The sequence below is a fragment of the Thamnophis sirtalis genome, unplaced genomic scaffold, assembly GCF_051295495.1.
Source record: "Thamnophis sirtalis isolate CommonGarterSnake01/CBP01778 unplaced genomic scaffold, rThaSir2_p1.2 scaffold_6, whole genome shotgun sequence".
Taxonomy (NCBI): domain Eukaryota; kingdom Metazoa; phylum Chordata; class Lepidosauria; order Squamata; family Natricidae; genus Thamnophis; species Thamnophis sirtalis.
The window spans coordinates 124731788-124755966 of NW_028261386.1; the positions used below are offsets into that span (position 1 = coordinate 124731788).

At 38.1% G+C, this 24179-nt stretch overlaps 1 protein-coding gene across 3 annotated transcripts in view; it reads right to left on the reverse strand.

Annotated features, from left to right (window-relative positions):
* Window positions 1-24179, reverse strand: part of ADGRB3 (adhesion G protein-coupled receptor B3) — a 549324-nt gene that overhangs the window by 242945 nt on the left and 282200 nt on the right. For all 3 annotated transcript variants that reach the window (XM_087718921.1, XM_087718919.1, XM_087718920.1), the window contains exon 16: window positions 17407-17450. In XM_087718921.1, coding sequence (XP_087575047.1) covers window positions 17407-17450 — 44 coding nt within the window. The remainder of the gene's footprint in view (window positions 1-17406; window positions 17451-24179) is intronic.

Here is a 24179-nt window from a genome sequence, read left to right on the forward strand (position 1 = left end):
TCTATATCTATATCTATATATATATATATATATATATATATATATATATATATATATATATATATATATAATGTTTTTTATTTGTGCTTTAATATACACAAATATAACAAAGGCAACAGTAAAAATATTGGGTTTCTGTCGTGATGGACTCTTGTGACAAGCCGATAGACAGATGATGGAAGCAGTTAGCTTCCCCCCATAATTGGGGCTTACCAGGGGTTGTAAAAATCATATATATATATATATATATATATATATATATATATATATATATATATATATATATATATATATATATATATATATATATATATATATATATATATATATATATATATATATATATATATATATATATATATATATATATATTCGTCATCTTCAGGCGGCTTCAGACTACTTCAGGTTTCGTGTTTCCAGGAGTAGTGGAAACTACTCCTGGAAACACCAAACCTGAAGTAGTCTGAAGCCGCCTGAAGATGACGAATGAGACTTCGTCGAAACGTCGCCAAGACATCTCCAATTCTATGCGGGAGAAAACCCGAACAACTAGAGACCTACATATATATATATATATATATATATATATATATATATATATGTATGTATGTATGTATGTATGTATGTATGTATGTATGTATGTATGTATGTATGTACGTACGTACGTACGTATATGTATACATACATACATACATACATACATACATATATATATATATATATATATATATATATGAAATTGAGGCATTGGTTGGATTCAAAATATATATATATGTAGCACATATTTTTGTAATTAAGCCTTAGGTCCCATTTTGATATATTAATGAGCTTTGTTAACTGCTCTTGAATTTTGAGGAAGATTTTTCCAACCCTAACATAAAATAGAAAGCAAAGAGATACTATATATATATATATATATATATATATATATATATATATATATATATATATATATATATATATATATATATATATATATATATATATATATATATATATATATATATATATAGTACATATATATAGTACATATATATATATACATATATGTATGTCTGTATGTATGTATGTATGTATGTATTAATGTGATGATAATTGTTGCCATCTTCACTTTTTATGAGTACTCTGACTTCGTTAGTTTAACAGGTGTTTTTGTGTTTAATTCACCATAGAATCTGAGGATGGATGTAGGTTTTAAGAGTTACAGATGCCCATTTTGTAATTGTGCTGCTTTGCTTCATGAAACAGAAAATGAGAACTGTGATGGACATTAAAACTATCCAGTGAGAACTGAATAGATTGTTTTTCCTCCAAAAATAACCAGTTCTCCTTTACTGAAGGCACATTTTAAAACAAAGATACCAAGGGGGGAAAAAAATAGCAGTCGAAACATTTCCAATGCTCCAAGCTTGTACTTGTCCTGCTCATTTTCTTCCTTGATTAAAGGCAGACAGTTCTTCTCATGAGATATGCTGACTGCAACTAGGCTCATAGGGAGCTCTCAAATTGGCAGCAGAAATGTCACTTCTGCAGAAACAACACTTCATATCTCTATAGCAACAGATTTATAGCATCTTTCTCCCAACAATAAGTTGGATTCAGTCTTACTTCTACTTTAGGTAAGTTAATTGAAATTAATAATAACTTAAATCCTGTTGGTTTCAATGGGCTCTTTAAACCAATTAAATCTTGAGTCAACTCAATAAGTCCTATTATCTTGATCTGTAGGAAAGGATACTGTCTATTCCTTGTATCATACATTTCCTCTGTTTCCTTACTCTGGGTTATTTGCCTTTGATAAATACTTTAAGAGAAAGACATTAAATAAGGATTCTGTTTTTTAAATACCATGAAGATAACATATGTATGCTGAGATTTGGAGAAAAACAACAAGGATGATAAGTTTGTAAATGTTCATGTTCATCTGAATTAAATTTTTGGTTGAGCAACACACCTGAAGAGGTTTTAGGGAAACATGTCAGTTGCTGGTTTCAATTGTGGTCTCTAAACAAGGACTACATATAGACACACCAGGGGTGGGTTCCTGCCAGTTCTAACCCTTCTATAGAAGAGGTTCCACAAATCTACAGTGCCATTTAGAACCGGTTCCAGCTCCCTCTCCCCTGCCCGACCACGCCATGCTTGCCCTCCTTGCTGCTCACTGATTGGCTGGCTCGCCAATCGCCCTGCCCGCCTCTAAGAGTCCTATCTAAACCTTAAAGTCTTAAAGCTGTCAAGTTTGAACACCCTTGGAATTTTTTTCTAAAGGGTTAGGGGTGCAAGGGTCTTATAACTTGACAGCTTTAAGACTTGCACACTTCAGTACCAGTGTTCCTGAGCCAACATGACTGGAGGAGGAATTCTGGGAGTTGAATCCCACAAGTCTTAAAGCTGTCAAGTTTGAACACCCCTGGTTTTTTTTTTCTAAAGTGTTAGGGGTGCGAGGGTCTTGTAACTTGACAGCTTTAAGACTTGCATGCTTCAAATGCCAGAGTTTCTGAGCCAACATTTTGGTTGCTAAGCAAGAGCGTTGTTAAGTGAGTTTCACCACATTTTACAAGTTGGCCATGCCCACACAGTCACATGACCGCCAAGCCGCTCCCACCTGGTCACATGGCTGGCAAGCAACTCCCACCTGGTCACATGGCTGACAAGCCACTCCTATAAAGCAGGCCACACCTGCAGAAGAGGTTCTACTGACACACACACATGCAGCAAACCAGATATTTCTTTAACCAAATGATGATCTATAAAAATACTTTACATTGACTGCGTAGTACTGTTGACTAGTATGGCTTTGCTTGGTTCATCTGCTGCTCTTTGATAATTATGGTGTGCCCTCTTCTGAAAAGGCCATTCTTGGATTCAGGGGTTTTGGACAACTGCAATCCGGATTTTAAATTTCTCTTCCTAGGGACGTATGCTTGCAATAGAGATGGTGGAAACATGGAATACCTAAAATATTGTGGAAGTACCAAGGCAGTAATATATTTAGGGAGGAAACAGGACCATCACCGAAGAGGTTCTTGGGTCTAGAGAAAGTGGGGAACACGAGACAACAATTCATTCACATTAATTACCTCAGGAATAAGTTGTACAGGGGAATTATTTAAAGATCTTACAAGGTTAGTATCAAGCCCTATAGGGGTGGCAAACTTAAGAAACATGAACTAAGATTGCCAGGAAGATTTGTTATTGCTGGTAGAATAATATTACAGAATTGTACATTGTCCTAGCCAGGTTCACAATTCTGAGATCCTTCTAACCAGGGTGTCAAATTGGCACCCCGTGGACTGAATGCATCATGTGCAGGCCACACTCACACCAGCTCCGTGAATGGGGAAAACATCATGAAATATCAAGTGACGGCAACGTGACACAGTAATTTTGACACCCGTGTTCTAAACTCACAGCTCCTGCTAAAATAGTAGGCAGAATCTGTAACTAGAGGAGGCTTTGCCAATTGCAATAGGTACTTGAGCTGCAATTCTATGGTTCTTGGTACAGAAGGACCTGTCTACAGCATGCCCTCCTGGACCCAGACTATTACAGGGTGCACTTCAGAGGTGGGTTCCTACCAGTTCGCACCTATTCGGTAGAACCAGTTCATCAAATCTACCGAACCGGTTAAAAGAGGTTCCACCAGTGGACCCGGAAAGCAGGCCACACCTACAGAAGAGGTTCCAAAAATTTTTGAAACCCACCACTGGTCCTTGGATATGATTATTCTACACTATCATGCTCCTATTTACAAAACTCAGTGCCTCTGTGAAAGGTAAGGATGACTACTGCGTTTGTGGTACAATCAGAACATTGCGTGTGTTGAAGTTGTTTTAACGCAAACCAAAGATGCCTTTCAAAAAACAAGTTTACATCATATTCTTATGCATGCCAGTGCTGTGTGTGAGGCAATTTAAGGTGGTTCTGACAAGTGTCGTCGGCATCTTCATATCCGGTCACATGGGCGGCAAGCCACTCCCATCTGGTCACATGGGTGGCAAGCCACTCCCACAAAGGAGGCCACACCCACAGAGTAGGTTCGAACAACTTTTGAAACCCACCACTGGTGCACTTCTCTAACTAGAATCACGGTTTTAAGTAATAATAAATGGAGGTAGTTCTTGACTTGCACCTGGTCATTTAGCATCTTTTCAAAGTTACAATGGAAGCCCTAAAAGGTACTTATGACTGAGTGCTTTTTCAAAGGCAACTGGACTTTCTTGGTTATTTTTTCTTCTTGAAAATATTTTGCTTCTCATCCAAGAAGCTTCAAGGAATAAAAATGTTTTCAAGGAACAATGTCACAGTCCTGTAACATTTCAGGTGCTTAGCAACTGGCTTGCATTTACAGATGTTTGAAATATCTCTCAGTCACATGACCATGCTTTACATTTTTGTCAAAACCCAACATTTATTTCTGGTTTTCAACAAACACCTCCCCTCTATTACAAACAATCGATTCACTTAATGTCTGCAGAGATATTCATGAACCACGGATTCATTTAATGGCCACTCTTAGTTGCTTAATAACCACAACAAAAATAAATTGGTAAAATCTAATCAATCGTGTAATGATCTGCTTGATGACTGCATGACCTATGACAATAATGGGCAGTCTCCATTACAGTCATAAGTCGGGGAGTACCTGTAAACAAATGATGATTAAATATAATAAACAAACACATAGATGCACAGAGTAGAAACTCTTCGTTTCCTGTCCTTTGCAGACCCTAAATGGAATGTTTAAAAGGAACCTTCTGAACATATTATGCAATTTTAGCAGTGAGATAAAAATGCTGAGGCCAGGAAGAATGTTATTTTCGATTCTACTCCAGGGTTTATCACTACTTCACAAAGCTTCTTACATTTTCTATTGATTCCTTGTGATCCACACTGAAAATTTAGATATTGCAATAATCCTCAGAGGAAATAAAACACTGCATGTCTTAAACAAGCACAACAAAATGAAAGAGAGCAAGTGTTTGCCAGAAAGGAATAATCAGCAGTACAATAGGAAACCTTTGATTTAATTAATTAACAATATAACAGAATTGTAAGGTGCATTTTAAAAAGCAAATACTAGGATCATTCATGTTAAAGATTTAGACTTATCTACTGTGAATAAGGACCATGTTTCAATAAATCAAACAGCATAGCACACAAATAGAAAAATGCATCAAATTATTTAACAGTGCTCAGCATTGCCACAGGGTTTAAATAAACCTTTAACATCTTTTTTTGAAAAAAAAAATAATTTTCCAACTGAACAGAATTCAGCATATGTGTATTTTACTCCTGTTTATTTTCTGTTGACAACATCAGCTGTTTTTCAGTAATAAAATTCTATGCAATTTGTGATACATCCTTTTCTTTCAACAGATCTGCGTCCACATAGAAACAGGTTTTTCAAATAGATAGCTTTTTCCGAAAAATATGAACTAGACCCAATAGAAATTAAGGATGCAGATGTTTTCATAATAAGAACTGTCTCTACACAAACCCTTTATCAATCCAATCTGTGATTTCAAAATATTATGTATGTATGTATGTGTGTGTGTGTGTGTGTGTGTGTATAATATATAATATTTTATATATATATATATATATATATATATATATATATATATATATATATATATATATACATACATACATACATACATACATACATACATACATACATACATACATACATACATACATATATATATATATATATATATATATATATATATATATATATATATATATGTTGTATTTGTGCTGATAAATAAATAAAGGGAGACTAGTATAGATCTATTTCAAGCTATTTAGCTCTCATCAGCTAGCCATACCCTTACTGGGATTTGAACCTATAGATAACTATATATAGTTATCTATTTAGAGTTACAACCCCCGGTATGCCCAAATATGGGAGGAAGATCACTACTTCCATTCTCTGTCCATCGGCTCGTCACAAGAGACCATCCAGACAGAAACCCAATATTTTTACTGTTGCCTTTGTTACATTTTTGTGTTGTATCTGTGTTGTATATATATTATACTGTCGAATCCCCACAATTTAACTGTTCATTGTCACAGTTTGTCAAATATCAATTCAAAAAAATTGAAGTAAAAATCCATGTTAGACCTGATATCCCCTTTACTAGGGAGATTTTTTTATATATATATACAATGGTTTCAAAACAGGTTGAATTTAGTACTTGGTACATTTTGATGCTAAAATGTTGTCCCTGTAGGTGTTGTTTGTTACTTGACCCACTGTAATAGAAAGAGGGGGGGGGGCAGCTATGGAAAATCAACAGGAAATCAGCCATGATAGGAGAGGGCTGCAAAAAGAATTGGGGGATGGCCACAAAGGGCAGACAGGAAGTTAGCCATGCTGGGAAGGTCACCGACATAGAAAAAAGGACAGACATGAAGTCCTTCCCAGCCAAAAAAAAAAGGGTCACATGGTAAATCCTATGCTTTGTTTTGCTACTCATCATTTTTAGTACTCGTCATGACTCCCGGAACCAATTAACAATGAGTACTGAGGTACCACTATGTTTTGGAATATAGACTAAACTTACCTAGAGTGAATTATTATAATTTGTTGGGTACATTAAAAATAAAAAAGAAATAAGTTACCTTCCAGGAAATTAACTCCCTGTACTTCATAGAGACTTGTTCTGTTCTCTCTAATATTGATAATATCACAAACAGCCCCTCTCACCATGCAGAAATATAGCTTTGCGTACCCTAGGCACCCATAAAAGTACCTTGGAATCAAGCTTAAAACCAAATTAATTTGTTTCCAATACAAAATATAATTTGTTGTTACATATAAAATGGCTAAATATGATTCCAGGTAATCTAAAAAACCCGAAATAACCAGCTATAGCTAATTGTGCTTTGATAACTGTTCTGTCCCCCCTCCTTCGCTCGTTAACAGACGACAGGCAAACAAAATTAAAAGGAAAGAACTTTATCAGTCCTCGGCTCAGACTGGCTGCGAGCCCAAAAATAAACATAAATAAAGTCTCTAGCAAGAAGATAACAGAATGCAAAACAAAACTCTTACAAAACAATTCACTTCTCCAAGTGTCTACTTGAATCAGGGTTACAGAAAGCAAATCACTTCTCCAAGTGTCTCTCACAAACAAACCACGACCGATGAATGATGAATGAATGAATGAACGTTGACTCCTGCAACCAGGGCGTGGCACCATCCCTCATTTTATCACCAGAAGATGCCACTAATGAGCCCCAGCTGCATTGTTAATCTTGCATCCCGACTCAACTCACAGCAAACTTCTGCTGAGTCACAACAGATAACCATGTGCCTGTCTACATGTTGATGTCAGTCCTATGTTAAACATATTTGTTACTGAAAAGTGATACTTTGTGATTAGATCAGACCACATGGAAGATTAATTATAATTCCAAGGAAGAAACTATATGTTTCTATTAGTGTTTTCTTCTTGGATTAACTGAATATTAGGGACAACTGTGTGCAGGCACAAGTGAGTGAATCCTTCCTTCCCAAAATGAGTCTGTTCTAGCCTTTCAAAAAAGTCTCTCCTGACTAAAAGTGGGATCATATTATTGACCTCTGGGTAACTTCACAGTGGGTGATGACCAGGAAGAGCCCAAGGGAGGGGTCACAAGTGTCATCAGTCCTGAGTCCATTTGCACCCACAAGAGATCTTAAGTCCAGCCCACCTTGAATTCCTTTGAGCCTTATCTACTGCCAATTGGCTTTGACTGTTAGTTGTTCATATTCTTATAGACAGGTTAAGCTCACAATAAGTATTTATATCCATCCGAACTGCCTGGATCTTCTGATTTCCCTGGCCCTTTGATATATCAAAGCAGTACAAACACTGCTGAAATATGGCATTATAAAAGTAAACAATTATTGCTAGAAATGGCAATTGTATTGATCGCTTGTCTTCTATTTATACATAATTTAGTTTACACAAAATAAACCTTTTGCGATTCCCATTCATATTTCGTATTAAGGTTGTGCCAAGTAGCAACAAAACTGGTTCGATTTACTAATCGTAAGGTAATACGATTCTGCTTTCAGGAGTCAGTAGCTGAGTTTTTAAGCTTCTTCTTCTTCTTCTCCTTTTTCTCAATGCTCTGCAGGCTCATCAAAAACTGTTTAGAATGATTCTGTCAGCAGTATGCTGACAGAGACAAAACTGCCTTGGACCAGAAGGTGCAATATGCTAAATGAAACTTACACTGCTCCAGCTATTAAGAAGGAAAAAAATATATCAACCAAACTCAGTCGCCTTTTCCTTAGAAATTTGATTCTGAGAGAATACAAAGATATTCATTCTCTCTCTCTCTCTCTCTCTCTCTCTCTCTCTCTCTCTCTCTCTCTCTCTCCCTCCCCCTCTCTCTCTCTCTTCCTATACATTTCTTCCTAATGTTTTCAAATCAACTCAGTATTGATCTGTTGGTTGCAACAGGGATTGACCAACTGACTCAAAAGTCATTCAGGCCGCTTTCATGCCTGGAATTCACAATCTCATGGTTTCTAGCTTGCTGTCTTAAATACTAGGTGAAACTGGCGCTTGTGTCCCCAAATATATATTTCTGCTAAAAGTTAGTGTTATATAGTGAAGTTACAATAGTTAGAATTCACTCTCAGGATAAATAACGCATTAACCCGATGGTTCGGGGCAGAAGTTAGCTTGCATTGTTTGACACGGGATTAACAAAAGAAAATAAATAAAAAATTCTTATAGAAGGAGACTCTTGCTGTCCCAAAGGTGCTTTTCAAAAGGCAACTGGACTTTCTTGGTTTCTTCTTTGAAAATATTTCACTTCTCATCCATTCTTCAGTTCTGCTTCTTGGATGAGAAGAAAGGAAGTCCAGTTATATTTTGAAAGGCACCTTTGGAACAACCATGACATGGATTATTGAGTCTTGCTGGTTCAAGCCCATTTAGTCCAGTCTTCTATGTGCTATAAAGACCACAGATACATTCAGTGTCTTGCTTTAAGCATTTAGTATTTAAAGGAAGCTGTCCATCACTTAATGATAGGAATGTTTGAATGTTTATTTCACTTGTATGCCGCCCTTTTCCCCCGAGGGGGACTCAAGTCGGCTCACAACTCAAACAAGGGAAGGGGGATACAGACAATTTGACAACAACACAAAACAATACATAATTTAAAAAGCACAACAATCATACCATTCGGGATAGGGGCACGGTTCTTTAGCCCCAGGCCTGTCGGAACAGCCAGGTTTTAAGGGCTTTGCGGAAGGCCTGGAGGGTGGTGAGGGTGCGAATCTCCACAGGGAGTTCATTCCAGAGGGTCGGAGCAGCCACAGAGAAGGCTCTCCTCCGGGTAGTCGCCATCGACACTGGCCAGCAGATGGAATTCGGAGGAGGCCTAATCTGTGGGTTCTAATCGGTCTGGTGGAGGTAATTGGCAGCAGGCGGTCTCTCAAGTACCCAGGTCCAATACCATGAAGGGCTTTATAAGTGACGACTAGCGCCTTGAAGCGTATCCGGAGACCAATAGGCAGCCAGTGCAGCTTGCGAAGGACAGGTGTTACGTGGGTGAACCGAGGTGCACCCACGGTCGCTCGCGTGGCTGCATTCTGGACAAGCTGAAGTCGCCGAATGCTCTTCAAGGGCTGCCCCATGTAGAGCACGTTGCAGTAGTCCAGTCTAGAGGTCACAAGGGCGCGAGTGACTGTAGTGAGGGCCTCCCGGTTCAGGTAGGGACGCAACTGGTGCACCAGGCGAACCTGGGCAAATGCCCCCCGGTCACAGCTGACAAGGAGACTACCTAAGCCCCTTTTCAAGCTGTCATTAGATGACATATTGAAAAGTTCACTATTTTCCCTTTGTTTAAAGTAGTTCCTTTAATTGATCCTGAATTTACCCATTTTTATTGTCAGCAAATGATTTTATGTTCTAACTCTGTGATGAAGGTTGAAAACTTCACTCCATCCATATTTCCATACAAAATGAATTCTAGGACAGTTTCCCCCCCATAATTGGTATCAAGGGGAACAGGATATGTTAGTTATAACTTTCATTTCCAGAACTTCTCTCTGTTATGGCATTTATTCGCCACCTTTTTCCTGGGAAATCAAGATGGTGTACATGGCGGTCCTTTTAATTTGCTTTCCATAGCATAATTTTGAGGTTAAGTCGTCCTGAGTGCAAAAGATAAGCTTTATTATTAATGTAATTAATTGAACTTTGTCAAAGTCCAATATTTTAATTGCTACACTATGCTGGCTCCCAAATTATGATTTTTAATGCCATAGAAAAGAAAAGAAAATTAAAAAACAGAGGAAATAACCATATTAGCAATTTTTTATTGACGGATAATTGTGGCAAAATTATAGCCATTGGGTTATGAAAACTTGAAAGTGACTAACCTAGGAACATAACAACATGCTGAAATAAAATCAAATTTATTTTAAAGGGAAACCATTTTGAAGGGAAAATTGGCATCAGCATGCCACTAAAAATCCACATAATGGCCTAAAGTTGTGCACTCGAAATCTGGACTAAAAAATAAGACAGATCTAGCAAAATGCTATAATACAAACAACAGGAAAGTACATGCCATGTGCATGCCATTCTTATAGCAGAGGTGGGTTCCTACCAGTTCGCACCAGTTCGTCAAATCTACCGAACTGGTTAGAAGAGGTTCCACCAGTGGACCCGGAAAGCAGGCCACACCTACAGAAGAGGTTCCAGAATTTTTTGAAACCCACCACTGACACACACACACAAACACACACACACAGACTCACACACAGAGAGAAAGACAAAGAGAGAGAAAGAAAGAAAAAAAGAAAGAAAAATGAGAGAGATGAAAGAAAAAAAGGAAAAAGGGACAGAGAGACAAAAGGAAGGAAAGAGAGAGAGAGAGAGAGAGAGAGAGAGAGAGAGAGAGAGAGAGAGAGAGAGAGAGAGAGAGAGAGAGAGAAAACACATGGCCGGCAAGCCACTCCCACAAAGGAGACCACACCTACAGAGTAGGTTCAAAATTTTTTTGAAACCCACCACTGTCTTATAGGTACCAATTGGTGTTGTTACATAACTGTTTATGTCGAATCTCAATTCTTTTTTTTTCTTGGTTACTTTTTTTTCTTGGTTTTCTGTTTACGGGTTGAAAAATTATAACTCTCTCTTTTTTAACACCACAGTCAGAGGCACAAAGTCCAGAGACACAACCCACACCAATAATTAGATTAGATATCATTGTTTCTCTGCTTGCTTTGACATGTGGCTTTGAATGGCCCTGAGGATAACTTTGGAACTTTCTGAATTGTTCATTTTCTTCAGAAATTTATTTATATATTTGTTTGCTTGCTTGCTTGCTTACTTATTTAGCCACAGAGGGAGCCTGGGAGGAATACAAATAAAACACTAAAACATAAAAACAGTATTTAAAATTTAACAAGAGCCATAGATCAATGTTAAAATTAAAAGGCAAAGGAGGGCTTTCAGAGTGCTAAATAGCCCCATGGCTGTGTGCTCCTCTGGCAGCGCCAAGAAGGACTGCAGGGCCACATTTCTAGGGGTGGTATTTTACCAGTTTGGACAAACCGGTAGCGCTGAAGATCAGCTGGGTGTGAACCGGTTCGTTCCCACTAGCAAGTGGGCCCGCCCGCTGACCCCTGCACTTTACCTACCTTTATCTTCTCCGCTGAGTCGCACGGCAGATTGCTGCACCTCAGCTGTTTTCCTTCCCAAACAGAAATCCGGAAGGTAAGTATTCTTTAGACTGCGCATGCATGCGCAGCGAACCAGTTGTTAAACTGGTAGGACCCCCTGCATGTTTCCACCCCTTTCTGAAAGGCCAGGAGAGGGGTGGGGGGACACCTCTGGAGACAGAATGTTCCATAGAGACAAACAGGCAGCTCTTGACTTACGACAACAATTGAGGCCAAAATATCTGTTGTTAAGCAAGACATTTGTTAAGTGATTGACTTTGCCAGAAGTTGCAAAAGGGTATCACATGATCCCGGGACACTGCAACTATCATAAATATGAACCTGTTGCTAAGCATCTGAATTGTGGTCACATGACCCTGGGGGTGCTGCAAAGGTTGTAACTTTGACAAAGTCACATTTTCTTATGGTGCCATTGTAACTTTGAACAGTCAATAAATGAAATTGTTGTAAGTTGAGGACTACCTGTACTGTATTACTGTTTCTCCCTTGTTAAAGTCTGAAACAAGGCAGCTATGAAATGGGTATTGTGCTGTTTCTTATGTTTGTAACCCAGTGGTGGGATTCAGCCAGTTCGCACCTATTCGGGAGAACCGGTCGGTAACTTTCTAAGTAGTTCAGAGAACCAGTCGTTGGAAGAAATCTCTTTCTGTATTTTTCCCCACTTTACAGGGCTAATCCTGTAAAGAAGGCAGGAAGAAAACATTCTAGTGTTGTTTCTAGCCTAATCCTTATTGCCCAGGGGAGCATTTGCCCAGGGGAGCATTTGCCCAGGTTCGCCTGGTGCACCAATTGCGTCCCTACCTGAACCGGGAGGCTCTCGCAACAGTTACTCACGCCCTTGTGACCTCAAGACTGGACTACTGCAATGTGCTCTACATGGGGCAGCCCCTGAAGAATATTCAGAGACTTCAGCGTGTCGAGAATGCAGTCGCGTGAGCGATTGTGGGTGCACCTCGGTACACCCACGTTACACCTATCCTTCGCAAGCTGCACTGGCTGCCTATTGGTCCCCGTATACGCTTCAAGGTGCTAGTCATCACTTATAAAGCCCTTCATGGTATTGGACCTGGGTACTTGAGAGACCGCCTGCTGCCAATTACCTCCAACAGACCTATTAGATCCCACAGAATAGGCCTCCTCTGGATTCCATCTGCCGGCCAATGTCGATTGGTGACCACCTGGAGGAGGGCCTTCTCTGTGGCTGCTCCGGCCCTTTGGAACAAACTCCCCGTGGAGATCCGGACCCTCACCTCCCTTCAGGCTTTCCATAAAGCCATTAAAATCTGGCTGTTCCGGCAGGCCTGGGGTTGATGAGTTCCCTTCCCCGCTCGAATTGTGTGACTGTTGATTGTTTTTAAATTTTCTCTGTATCCTGTCTGTTGTTTTTGCCTTGTCTGTATTACCCCCCTCCCCTGGGTTTGTTAGCCACCCGGAGTCCCTCCGAGAATAGGGCGGCATATAAATGAAATAAACCTATAAACCTATAACCCTGCTTACAGAAACTGCCTCTCCAGTTAACCCTTATTACCATTGTAACAGGTAAGGCGAAGCACCCATTGACCTGAGTGACCTTGAGTTGGCCACGCCCACCCAGTCACATGACTACCGAGCCCCACCTACCCAGATGGTCCTTAGGGCACAGAACCGGTTGTTAAATAATTTGAATCCCACCACTGTTGTAACCCTACAAAGCATGGCAAGGACAGTCTATGGACCACTATAACTGAAACAGTGGAAGCATAATTATGGCCTGGTGGCAAAGATGAAAATGAGAACAGAAGAAAAGGTAATGATTCCCACTGTAAAAGAATTGAAGTTATGGTTGTATGTGTACCGTACGGCTCAAAAGGCAATCAGCAACAGCTGGAGAAACTGCTTCATAAGCAACAACCTGCTGTTCATTTTTGTTTCTTTGCATGTTACTACAGCAATGTGAATATAAGATAGGGAATACTGTTTAGTTCTAAGATCTAATTCACCAAGAGCTAGAATCTGATTGGCCACAGGGCAAGCCTACTTCAGGCTTTCAGATCTTATTTTTTTTTTAAATTCCCTTCTCGTTTAAATTATGCAGATTTTGTCAGTGAAGATGCCAAGTTCATAGGGACTCTGACTACTTTATCCTCAAAATGTCTTGCAAAGATGTCACTGCGAGCCTCTAGTGGTTCTAATGTATTCTGAAACTGAGATGTGACGGTTCCTTCATTGATCTGAAGTTTTACTGAATGTCTTCCTGGAGATGTAAAGAGAATGGAAAAAACATGATAACTTCACTGCTGTCACATCTTAAAAAAATAATAAGGATAATCTTCTCCCAGTTATTCTTTACTCTGATTGTTGTGTGATTTATAACAAAGCACAGTCTTTCAATGTGATATGATGTGAATATGGCCGTTCAGCTATATCACAAACTCTTTGGGTTACAGCTGTTCAATTCAGGAACTTCTACACAAAAAACAATTTATACTTTCTGCAATTTTTGGAGAGAGCAATGAGTAAGCAAAAACTCTTACTAATAATAAATTAGATCTATCTGCATTTGTACCAAATAGCTGGCCGGAACAAGTTGTAATATAACCAAACCAAAATGTCTTTGTTTTTCAAGGGCATAAACATAAGCCAGGCTTATATAATTTTAAAGAGTGGTTCATAATTTCAGTCTGCCATATATGGAAAATTGTGATGATGTATATAATGCATCATAGGTGACAGAATCCAAGAAAAATATCTCAATAGCAAAATGTTGCATATTATATTTCAATATGTGTAGTTTTTATAAAATGTATGTAATGCTTTACTGTACTTTGCCCAGAATCCTTCTCTGAAGGAGATAGGTGGTTCAAAAATATGTCAGCTGCCACCTTATGCTTGCTTGTTCTTCCCTTTTATGCCGTGACAGACTGACATGAACTGTGGGGAAGGGCAATGAAATGTGGGATTCTTGGGAATATGAAAGTAAGTGCTGTATCTCCTTGAGGCGCTGCTTCAAGGTTGCTCAGCTGGAAGAAGGAGGGTGCAGCATGCCAAAATGTGCTTGGACTGACTGTTATGAAAGCATCTTGTGTGAACCTGATTGGTTACACTGGAGTGGGCAATGGGAGATAGCTAAGGGAGGGAAAAGTAGAACTTAGGAGTTTGGCACATGATTCTCAGATCTGGCTTTGCAATACTGCAATGCATTTGACCTCTAATAAACGATACCTTTTTCAACAAATGGAGCCAAGGATCATTTCTATTTAGAGGTTTAAGTTGTCAAGTCCGACAATGTGGAATATAAATAAATGAAAGTAAAATAGACACCCTCCCATTCCAAGTACATTGGGAACTTTTACTATAATTTAAGACCTACAGTCTTAGAATACAAATTCTGTCAATCAAATAGAGTAAAATACTCATTCATGAGATTACTGCGGAGGAAAAATGGTACAGAAACGTAAAACAAATTTTGCTTAGATTATTTCCCTACATTCACAAATTTAGTGAAAAAGCATTAGCAAGATGTGATGGAGGAAAAAGGATCCTTTTCTGACCTCTTGTAACTGATCTGCTTAACTCCAAGGTAGTAGAAGAAAACAAACTGTTTCATCAATCTACAGTGGTAGTAGTCATGTTGTAAATTACAGGCGCATAACAAATGGTAGCATCCATCTTTTCTGATCCCACATACTCTAGTCTCTGATGACTAATGTCTCTCCCATTGAATTGTTTCTATTATTGGAAATCTTTAAGCAGCTTTAGGAACTGCCATATAAAAACTACCATTGAAATATTTCACTGAACCTGATATTTGAAGTACTTTCCTGCCATAAGTCATTTTCAAAGATTCCTAAAAATGCATTCCTGAAAAATACGTCCTTCCTCTGCAATGTGGCAGTGAAAGGATGAAAAATGAAAAGGAGCCAGGTGCAACAGCACTGACATGAGCAACACACTTGTAACAGAGACCTACCTCGATTAACACAATCTTTCTGTTACACTAGGATGGATCTATACAATGAACTCTAACCATATTCTATGCCTTGGGAAGCACTGATTTTGCCTTAAATGCTGGTGAGTGCTATGGATTAATCATTATAAAATGTGCAAAAAGATTGAAATGTTTCTTCAATGTTCACAGCTTTTAGAACAATTAAACTGGCCGGATGCAATCATTTCTGACACAGAAATGTTTACCTGCACAAAGGAAAATAGTGCATAAATTTTTGTTCAATCTCATTCTTTCACTTAAAATCTACTTCGCATTGATTCTTTTACACTTGCAGGTTTGTCACTGGAGTATAGAGAAGCCATATTTGAATACCTGATAATGGGGAACAAGAAGTCTCTAAAATACAAGCATAATTATGTACAGTCCCATATGTCAGAGAGACCTTAAGAAATGCTTACAGATAATTCATGGTATAATGTGACGAATAAATATGTGTTTCACTATACTTTGCACAAAACTTCAGAAAGTGCCCGAAGAAACTAAAAATCCTTCTTTATTTTCCTTTTAAGAGTTGTTTTTGACCAAAACTATTCCCCCCCCCCCAAAAAAAAAGAGGATTACAAGAATAATTATTTTAGGATTTGGGGGTTTTTTTGTACACCACAGAGCCACTTATGAGATAGGCGGCTATATACAGTAAATTAGATAAGTAGGTAGATAATATATTGATAGACAGACAGATAGACAGACAGACAGACAGACAGACAAAATGGTTCAACTCTAATAAAGCAATAGGAAGACTAAGGATACCTAGAATTCTCAAGGGGCACAATCACATAATCTTTGATCGGAGCGCACAGTTAATTAAAATGTATCCCCCCAATGTTAATTTTCTTATGGCACAAACTTGCATGTGCCTGACTGAAAACATCTGCTTTAATGGAGAATATTTTCAAAACAGTATGCATAACAATTCCAATCTTTGCTTAGTCAAAAATATAGCCTACTATGTTCACTTGGACTACTCTATAGTAAACGTACTTAGAAATGCAGCCAAATAGGCCTCATGAGGAAAACATTGTCCAATTGACTCTATTTAATCTTGCATGGAAAAAAAAAATCATGGCTGATGGTGACCGTAAATATACAACAGAGTAGAAATGCACATACATTTCCTTTATCATATCAGTACAATTTCTTACCAATATAAATTCTTTTGAGGGGTTTTTTGAACAGTGACACAGCTAATCTTTGCTACAATATTAGTTTTGAAATGATTAATCAGCTCCATTCCATCAAATACAATAATTAATACACAAACATATACACACACACTTTGTATGTACACACACATATACATCCTTTGTCAGCGAAAAATTTGACAATGTATTCAGAATATGTTGCCTAGTAACATGATCTCTTGCAATAACCACACAAACAAGCATTTAATCCTTGGAATCATATGTTTCTGTAAAGATTTCCATGCATACCAAGAGGCTGTCAGAGACCCCGGACAATAGTAAATTATTAACTAATCAATGCCAGGATGAAGGTGGGTGTGTTGATTAAATAACCGATTACCTAGTGCCAATATATAATATAAAAACATGGTCTTGAAATTGGCACAGCACTATGTCACCATAATTATATACTTAAGTTCACGTTTAGCACAGATTTCTGCATATCATAATCATTCCTTTTAATGTCTACCTAGATATTGATGTGATTGGGAAATATAAATCCCAAATAAGAGCAATAAACATCTGTTACTTACATTCTGGAATCATCCCATAATGCGCAATAGGGATTCAATGTGCCCTGAAAAAGTGGGAGAATATCCGTTAAAACATATTCTTTTCTCAGAGGCAAAAACTATTCAGTCCTAAATAAAAATGGAAATTACATAAACATGATATTCTGTATCAGACATCAAGCCTTCTGAAACTTGCTTTATCTTTGCATGAACTTCATAATCTAATCAAACACACACATACACGAGAGAGAGAGAGAGAGAGAGAGACAGAGACAGAGAGACAGAGAGAGACAGAGAGAGAGAGAGAGAGAGAGAGAGAGAGAGAGAGAGAGAGAGAGAGAGAGAGAGAGAGAGAGAAAATATGTCAGTCATGCATTTTATATCAAAGAATTCTGAACTCTGAGATTTGAATGACCATAAGAACTGGATTAAATTCCTAGCTCTGTAAATCCATTGACAATTATTCCAAGCTTCTCTTCATTCCAGAAGTTTAATTTGCACGTGTTCATGTACAATATAGTTTTGTTTTATTTTGTCTGAATAGTTAGAATCATAAATTCTTGCTGAACCACTGCCCTTCGTCTTGAGATCTATGAGGTTATCCTAGTTTATCTTCTGCACATTGCTCCATAGTTTACAAATGAGCTTCCGACCAGTTGTCATGTTTCAACGGTGTTGCCATTTGAAGACTGTTTCCTTTTGTCTCCATTGACTTTATTGCTTCATTTATTGTACTAAAACATATAATACTCCATGAAAAATCAGCTTCCGCTTCCTCCCTTAAATGTGAAATATAGTGTTCATGGTCCTAAGCAGAGGTGGGTTCCTACCAGTTCGCACCTATTCGGTAGAACCGGTTCGTCAAATCTACCGAACCGGTTAGAAGAGGTTCCACCAGTGGACCCAGAAAGCAGGCCACACCTACAGAAGAGGTTCAAATTTTTTTTGAAACCCACCACTGGTCCTTGGATATGATAATTCTACACTATCATGCTCATATTTATAAAACTCAGTGCCTCTGTGAAAGGTAAGGATGACTACTGCGTTTGTGGTGCAATCAGAACATTGCGTGTGTTGAAGTTGTTTTAACGCAAACCAAAGATGCCTTTTAAAAAACAAGTTGACATCCTATTCTTATGCATGCCAGTGCTGTGTGTGAGGTAATTTAAGGTGGTTCTGACAAGTGTCGTCGGCAACTTCATGGTCACATGGGCGGCAAGCCACTCCCATCCGGTCACATGGGCGGCAAGCCACTCCCACAAAGGAGGCCACACCCACAGAGTAGGTTCGAACAATTGTTGAAACCCACCACTGGTCCTAAGGGATATCCACTCTGGTTGTCACAGAAGAAGATCTTCAGGATGGCCTTCATGTGGATAGATAGAAGCAACTTACTTTGTCATTATGAAGAAATCAGGAAAAAAAAAAAAGCTCTCCGGAAGCTATGTATAAACACTTTTATAGAATGATCCATTTCTGGCTGAAGTCCAGGTCAGTCTGATCTAGACTGCTGAAAACAAATATGAAAACACTTTGCAACGCTTTATGCCCAATATACTCAAGTTGTTGAGACTTTTTTTTTTCCTGTGCTTGCTTTGGAAAAGCTACTCTGACAAATCAGCATACAGACAAAAGCCAACCAGACTAACATTTTTAATAAGTTTTTCATTAGCATATACGAAAACGAGCTATGAACCCAATCAGTTCATTCTGACAATAGATAAACAGAAAGTAATACAATTAGGGGTCTAAGCTAGAAATGAGTCTTAACTAAAACTGACAGTGTAGTATAATTTTCCCCTTCTTTCACACTGCGAGCTTTAAATATTAGCCTGCACTATGGAGATAAGATTGTTCTTTAAAAAAACCTAAACTGGAAAAAGAAATCATTTCCTTGCTAAGTTGGATCCAGGGAGATCCAATTACATTTCGCCCATTTTAAAGAATGTATGTAGTTAAAATAAAAGGGATGCGGTGGCTCAGGGGCTAACATGGTCAGCTTCTCAATCAGAGAGGTTGGCAGTTTGGACGTTCAAATCCCTAGTGCTGCATAGTGAAGTGAGCTCCCATTACTTGTCCCAGCTTCTGCCAACCTAGCAGTTTGAAAGCACATAAAAAACGCAACTGGAAAAATAGGAACCACCTTTGGTGGGAAGGTAACGGCGTTCCATGTGTGTTCGGCATTTAGTCATGCCAGCCACATGACCACAGAGATGTCTCCATACAGTGCTGGCTCTTCAGCTTTGAAACAGAGATAAGCACCATTCCCTAGAGTCAGGAATGTCTAGCACATATGTGCGAGGGGAACCTCTATCTTTACCTATAGTTAAAATACTATATTATTATTCAGTCAACCATCTCCATGGTGCTGTTTCCCAGAGCCGGGACTTTAAGCTCTTACGAAAACAGGAGGGTTGGGGCCAACCTCACATCAGAGAACGGGGAGATGTTCCAGAGAGCAAGAGCAACACCAGAGCCAGAGAAGGCTTCCTCCTGGATCCCAACAGCCATAATAATCAGGTTGACGGGACCTCATCTGGCAGAATAAGTGGTACAGGCCAATCCCAGTGGGATGAGATGGTCCTTCAAGTAACCTGAACCCATGCCATGAAGAGCTTTAAAGGTGATCACGAACACCTTGAATTCTATCCGGAAGCATACTGGTAACCAATGCAGCTCATAGAGCTGTGGTCTTACAGGGGTCATTCTTGACCCCCCCACAAATGATATTGGATGTTCAGAGAAAATATGAAATGATTATATTTTTCTGAAATAGAAACTATATTTTTTTTTAAAAAAAAAACTGGCTGATAGTTTGAAGCACTGTACTGTGAGCTGTTGCTGGAAACATGAAATTATATTGCAGCATGATTAACTTTTAATTCTGATTTCAAGTCCAGCTTTGGTCAAACTAGAAATTGTCATGGGCATCCTAGTACTAAGTGCAAAAAATCAACCACCAGGAACTATAAAAATTAATATTCTTCACTTTGACTTCTTCTTTTTGGAGGAATAGGTGTGTCAAAATTGTTGAGCCATCCAGAAAGGTAGGTGTTTTTCAAAGAAAGCCCACTGGTTTAACATTCACACTAGGACACATAACGTTGCACACAGAAACCAGTTGCACACAGAAACCAGTTGCACACAGAAACCAGAAATCAGGACTTTTTTCCACTTAAACGAGATTCTCACTAAAACAATGACTTTTAAAATATCTTAAGCCCTGATATTCATCTGATCATAACCATCACATTAAACCACATAGAACAGATTTAAATCACATATGGGATGAAGCACAGTTATTAGCACAATATGAGAAAAGAATATTTGAATAAACGTTCAGGATTATACTACTTGGTTGGAGAAATAATTAAATAATTAAATGATTAAATTGGTAACATTAACTTCTGTACTTTGTGAGCCATTAATGTACAACATTCAAGGTCTGCAGCTGAAGCAAAATTGCCTTCACCTGATTAAAATTAACTACAGGGTTCAAAGATAAAGCCATTTTAATTACAACAATTACTATCTTGTCTTAAATTTAGGTGAATTATTGTAGAGGAAAAGTAAAAAAAAAAAAAAAACCATTAAATGAGCACATTGAAAAACAAAGAAACTGATTAACTGGTAGTGCTAATTTATATATATATATATATATATATATATATATATAGATAGATAGATAGATAGATAGATAGATAGATAGATAGATAGATAGATAGATAGATAGAGATAGATGAGAGATGAGAGATGAGAGATGAGAGAGACAGACAGATGATAGATAGCTAGAGATAGATGATAGAGATATATAGGATGGATAGATAGATAGATGATAGATGATAGATAGATATAGATGAGAGATGAGAGACAGACAGATGATAGATAACTAGAGATAGATGATAGATAGGATAGATAGATGATAGATGATAGATGATAGATAGATAGATAGATAGATAGATAGATAGATAGATAGATAGAGATAGATGAGAGATGAGAGATGAGAGATGAGAGATGAGAGATGAGAGAGACAGACAGATGATAGATAGCTAGAGATAGATGATAGAGATATATAGGATGGATAGATAGATAGATGATAGATGATAGATAGATATAGATGAGAGATGAGAGACAGACAGATGATAGATAACTAGAGATAGATGATAGATAGGATAGATAGATGATAGATGATAGATAGATAGATAGATAGAGATAGAGATAGAGATAGATAGATAGATAGATAGATAGATAGATAGAGATAGATAGATAGATAGATAGATAGATAGATAGATGAGAGATGAGAGAGACAGACAGATGATAGATAGCTAGAGATAGATGATAGGTAGGATAGATAGATGATAGATGATAGATAGATAGATAGATAGATAGATAGATAGATAGATAGATAGATAGATAGAGATAGAGATAGAGATAGAGATAGAGATAGAGATAGAGATAGAGATAGAGATAGAGATAGATAGATAGATAGATAGATAGATAGATAGATAGATAGATAGATAGATAGATATATTATATCAAGGCTTAAGATATATTAAATGAGACATTTAACAATTCTATTAAACTAGGGCTGTCAAACTCCCGGCCCATGGGCCTGATGCATCACACGCTGGCCACCGTCACACCTGGTTTAGAGAAGAGGAAAAAAGTCCCGATACGTCATGTCACACTGCCGTGACGACCTGAGTTTGACACCCCTGTATTAAACCCTTTTACATAAAGATGTAAGATCTAATTCCAAACAATTACGCAGTTTGTTTTTAATGTAATGCTAGCACTATCCTCAATACACTTCCCTTTTTGTATTGGTGGATCTTTGGAGTGCTTCTGGAGTTCTTTGCCTAAATAAACTCTCTACCCTTTCATAGTTCAAATCTCAGGTTACCAGATCTAAAACCAACCAAAAGAAAAACAACACTTTCTCCAAGATATTATTGATAAGGCTACTGCCGTTCTGTCTTGTCAGCACTTCCAGTCCTTCGGCTAACACGATAATTATTAATATTGCATAAAAGTGGACGAAGTCAAGCGTCAACTAATGCCTTTCATCTTGTGCTGCCAGAATGAAACTGACAAGCATTTTCAAGGTGTGACAAAAAGCCATACGCTTTGTCACTATATTTCTGAAAAATATAATAAAAGGGGGGGGGATGGAGAAGGCCTGTTGGAGGTCATGCTCAAGTTCACTTAACTCTCCCCTGGCCTTGGTATTACTGTGCCATTGTTCTGCAAATTGTTATTGGCCCCAGTAATGAGATAGATATATATATATATATATATATATATATATATATATATATATATATATATATATATATATATATATATATATATATATATATATATATATATATATATATATATATATATATATATATATATATATATATATATATATATATTACTCTAGTGACAATATTTGAATTGCTTATTGCTGTATTCCTTGGCTTATGATCACAATTGAGTCCAACATTTCTGTGGCTAAGCCAGACAATTGTTAAAGGAAGTTTTCTCCCATTTTACAACCTTTTTTGGCCACAGCTGTTAAGTACGTCACTGTGGTTGTTAAATTAGTAACACAGTTGTTAAGTAAATCCGGCTTCTCCATGAGACTTTGCTTATCAGAAAGTTGTCATGGGTCATCACGTTAGCTCATAAATATGAGTCAGTTGCCAAGCATCTGATTTTTGACCGTGTGATCATGGGAATGCTGCAATAGCCATAAATGTGAAAAACTGTCATTACAAGCCATGGTGGTGCATTGGTAAGAATGCAGTATTGCAAACAAACACGGCCTATATCCCGACGTTCGATCGTGACTGGCTCAAGGTTGAGCCTTCAATCCTACGAAGTCGGTAAAATGAGATCCCAGATTTTTTTTTGGGGGGGGGGGGACAATATGCTGACTCTGTAAACCACTCAGAGAGTGGCATAAAACACCATCGAGCGGTATATAAGTCTAAGTGTTATTGCTCTAAGTCAGTGCCGTTATAACTTTGAATGGTCACTAAAAAAATATGTAAGTTGATTACTACCTGTAATTACAATCTCTACTCCTATTAATTTATTTTTAAAGTGACTCTTTTGGCCCCTCCAAGTTATGCATTATGCAATCTCAAGAGACAAAAAAAAGCAGCAGAAATTCCAGAAATTTTCTTCAGTGTTGTGAGAGATAATAACAGAATCTTGAAGGCCTATCAGAATGTCTGACATCATTAAGATAGGCTTATTTTGAGTTTCTTTCTCATGACATCAGAGGTGGGTTCCTACTAGTTCGCACCTATTCGGTAGAACCGGTTCATCAATCTACCGAACCGGTTGGAAGAGGTTCCACCAGTGGACCCGGAAAGCAGACCACACCTACAGAAGAGGTTCCAAAATTTTTTGAAACCTACCACTGGTCCTTGGATCTGATTATTCTACACTATCATGCTCATATTTATAAAACTCAGTGCCTCTGTGAAAGGTAAGGATGACTACTGCGTTTGTGGTACAATCAGAACATTGCGTGTGTTGAAGTTATTTTAACGCAAACCAAAGATGCCTTTTAAAAAACAAGTTTACATCATATTCTTATGCATGCCAGTGCTGTGTGTGAGGTAATTTAAGGTGGTTCTGACAAGTGTCGTCGGCGTCTTCATATCCGGTCACATGGGCGGCAAGCCACTCCCATCCGGTCACATGGGTGGCAAGCCACTCCCACAAAGGAGGCCACACCCACAGAGGAGGTTCAAACAATTTTTGAAGCCCACCACTGCATGACATCCAATTTTTAT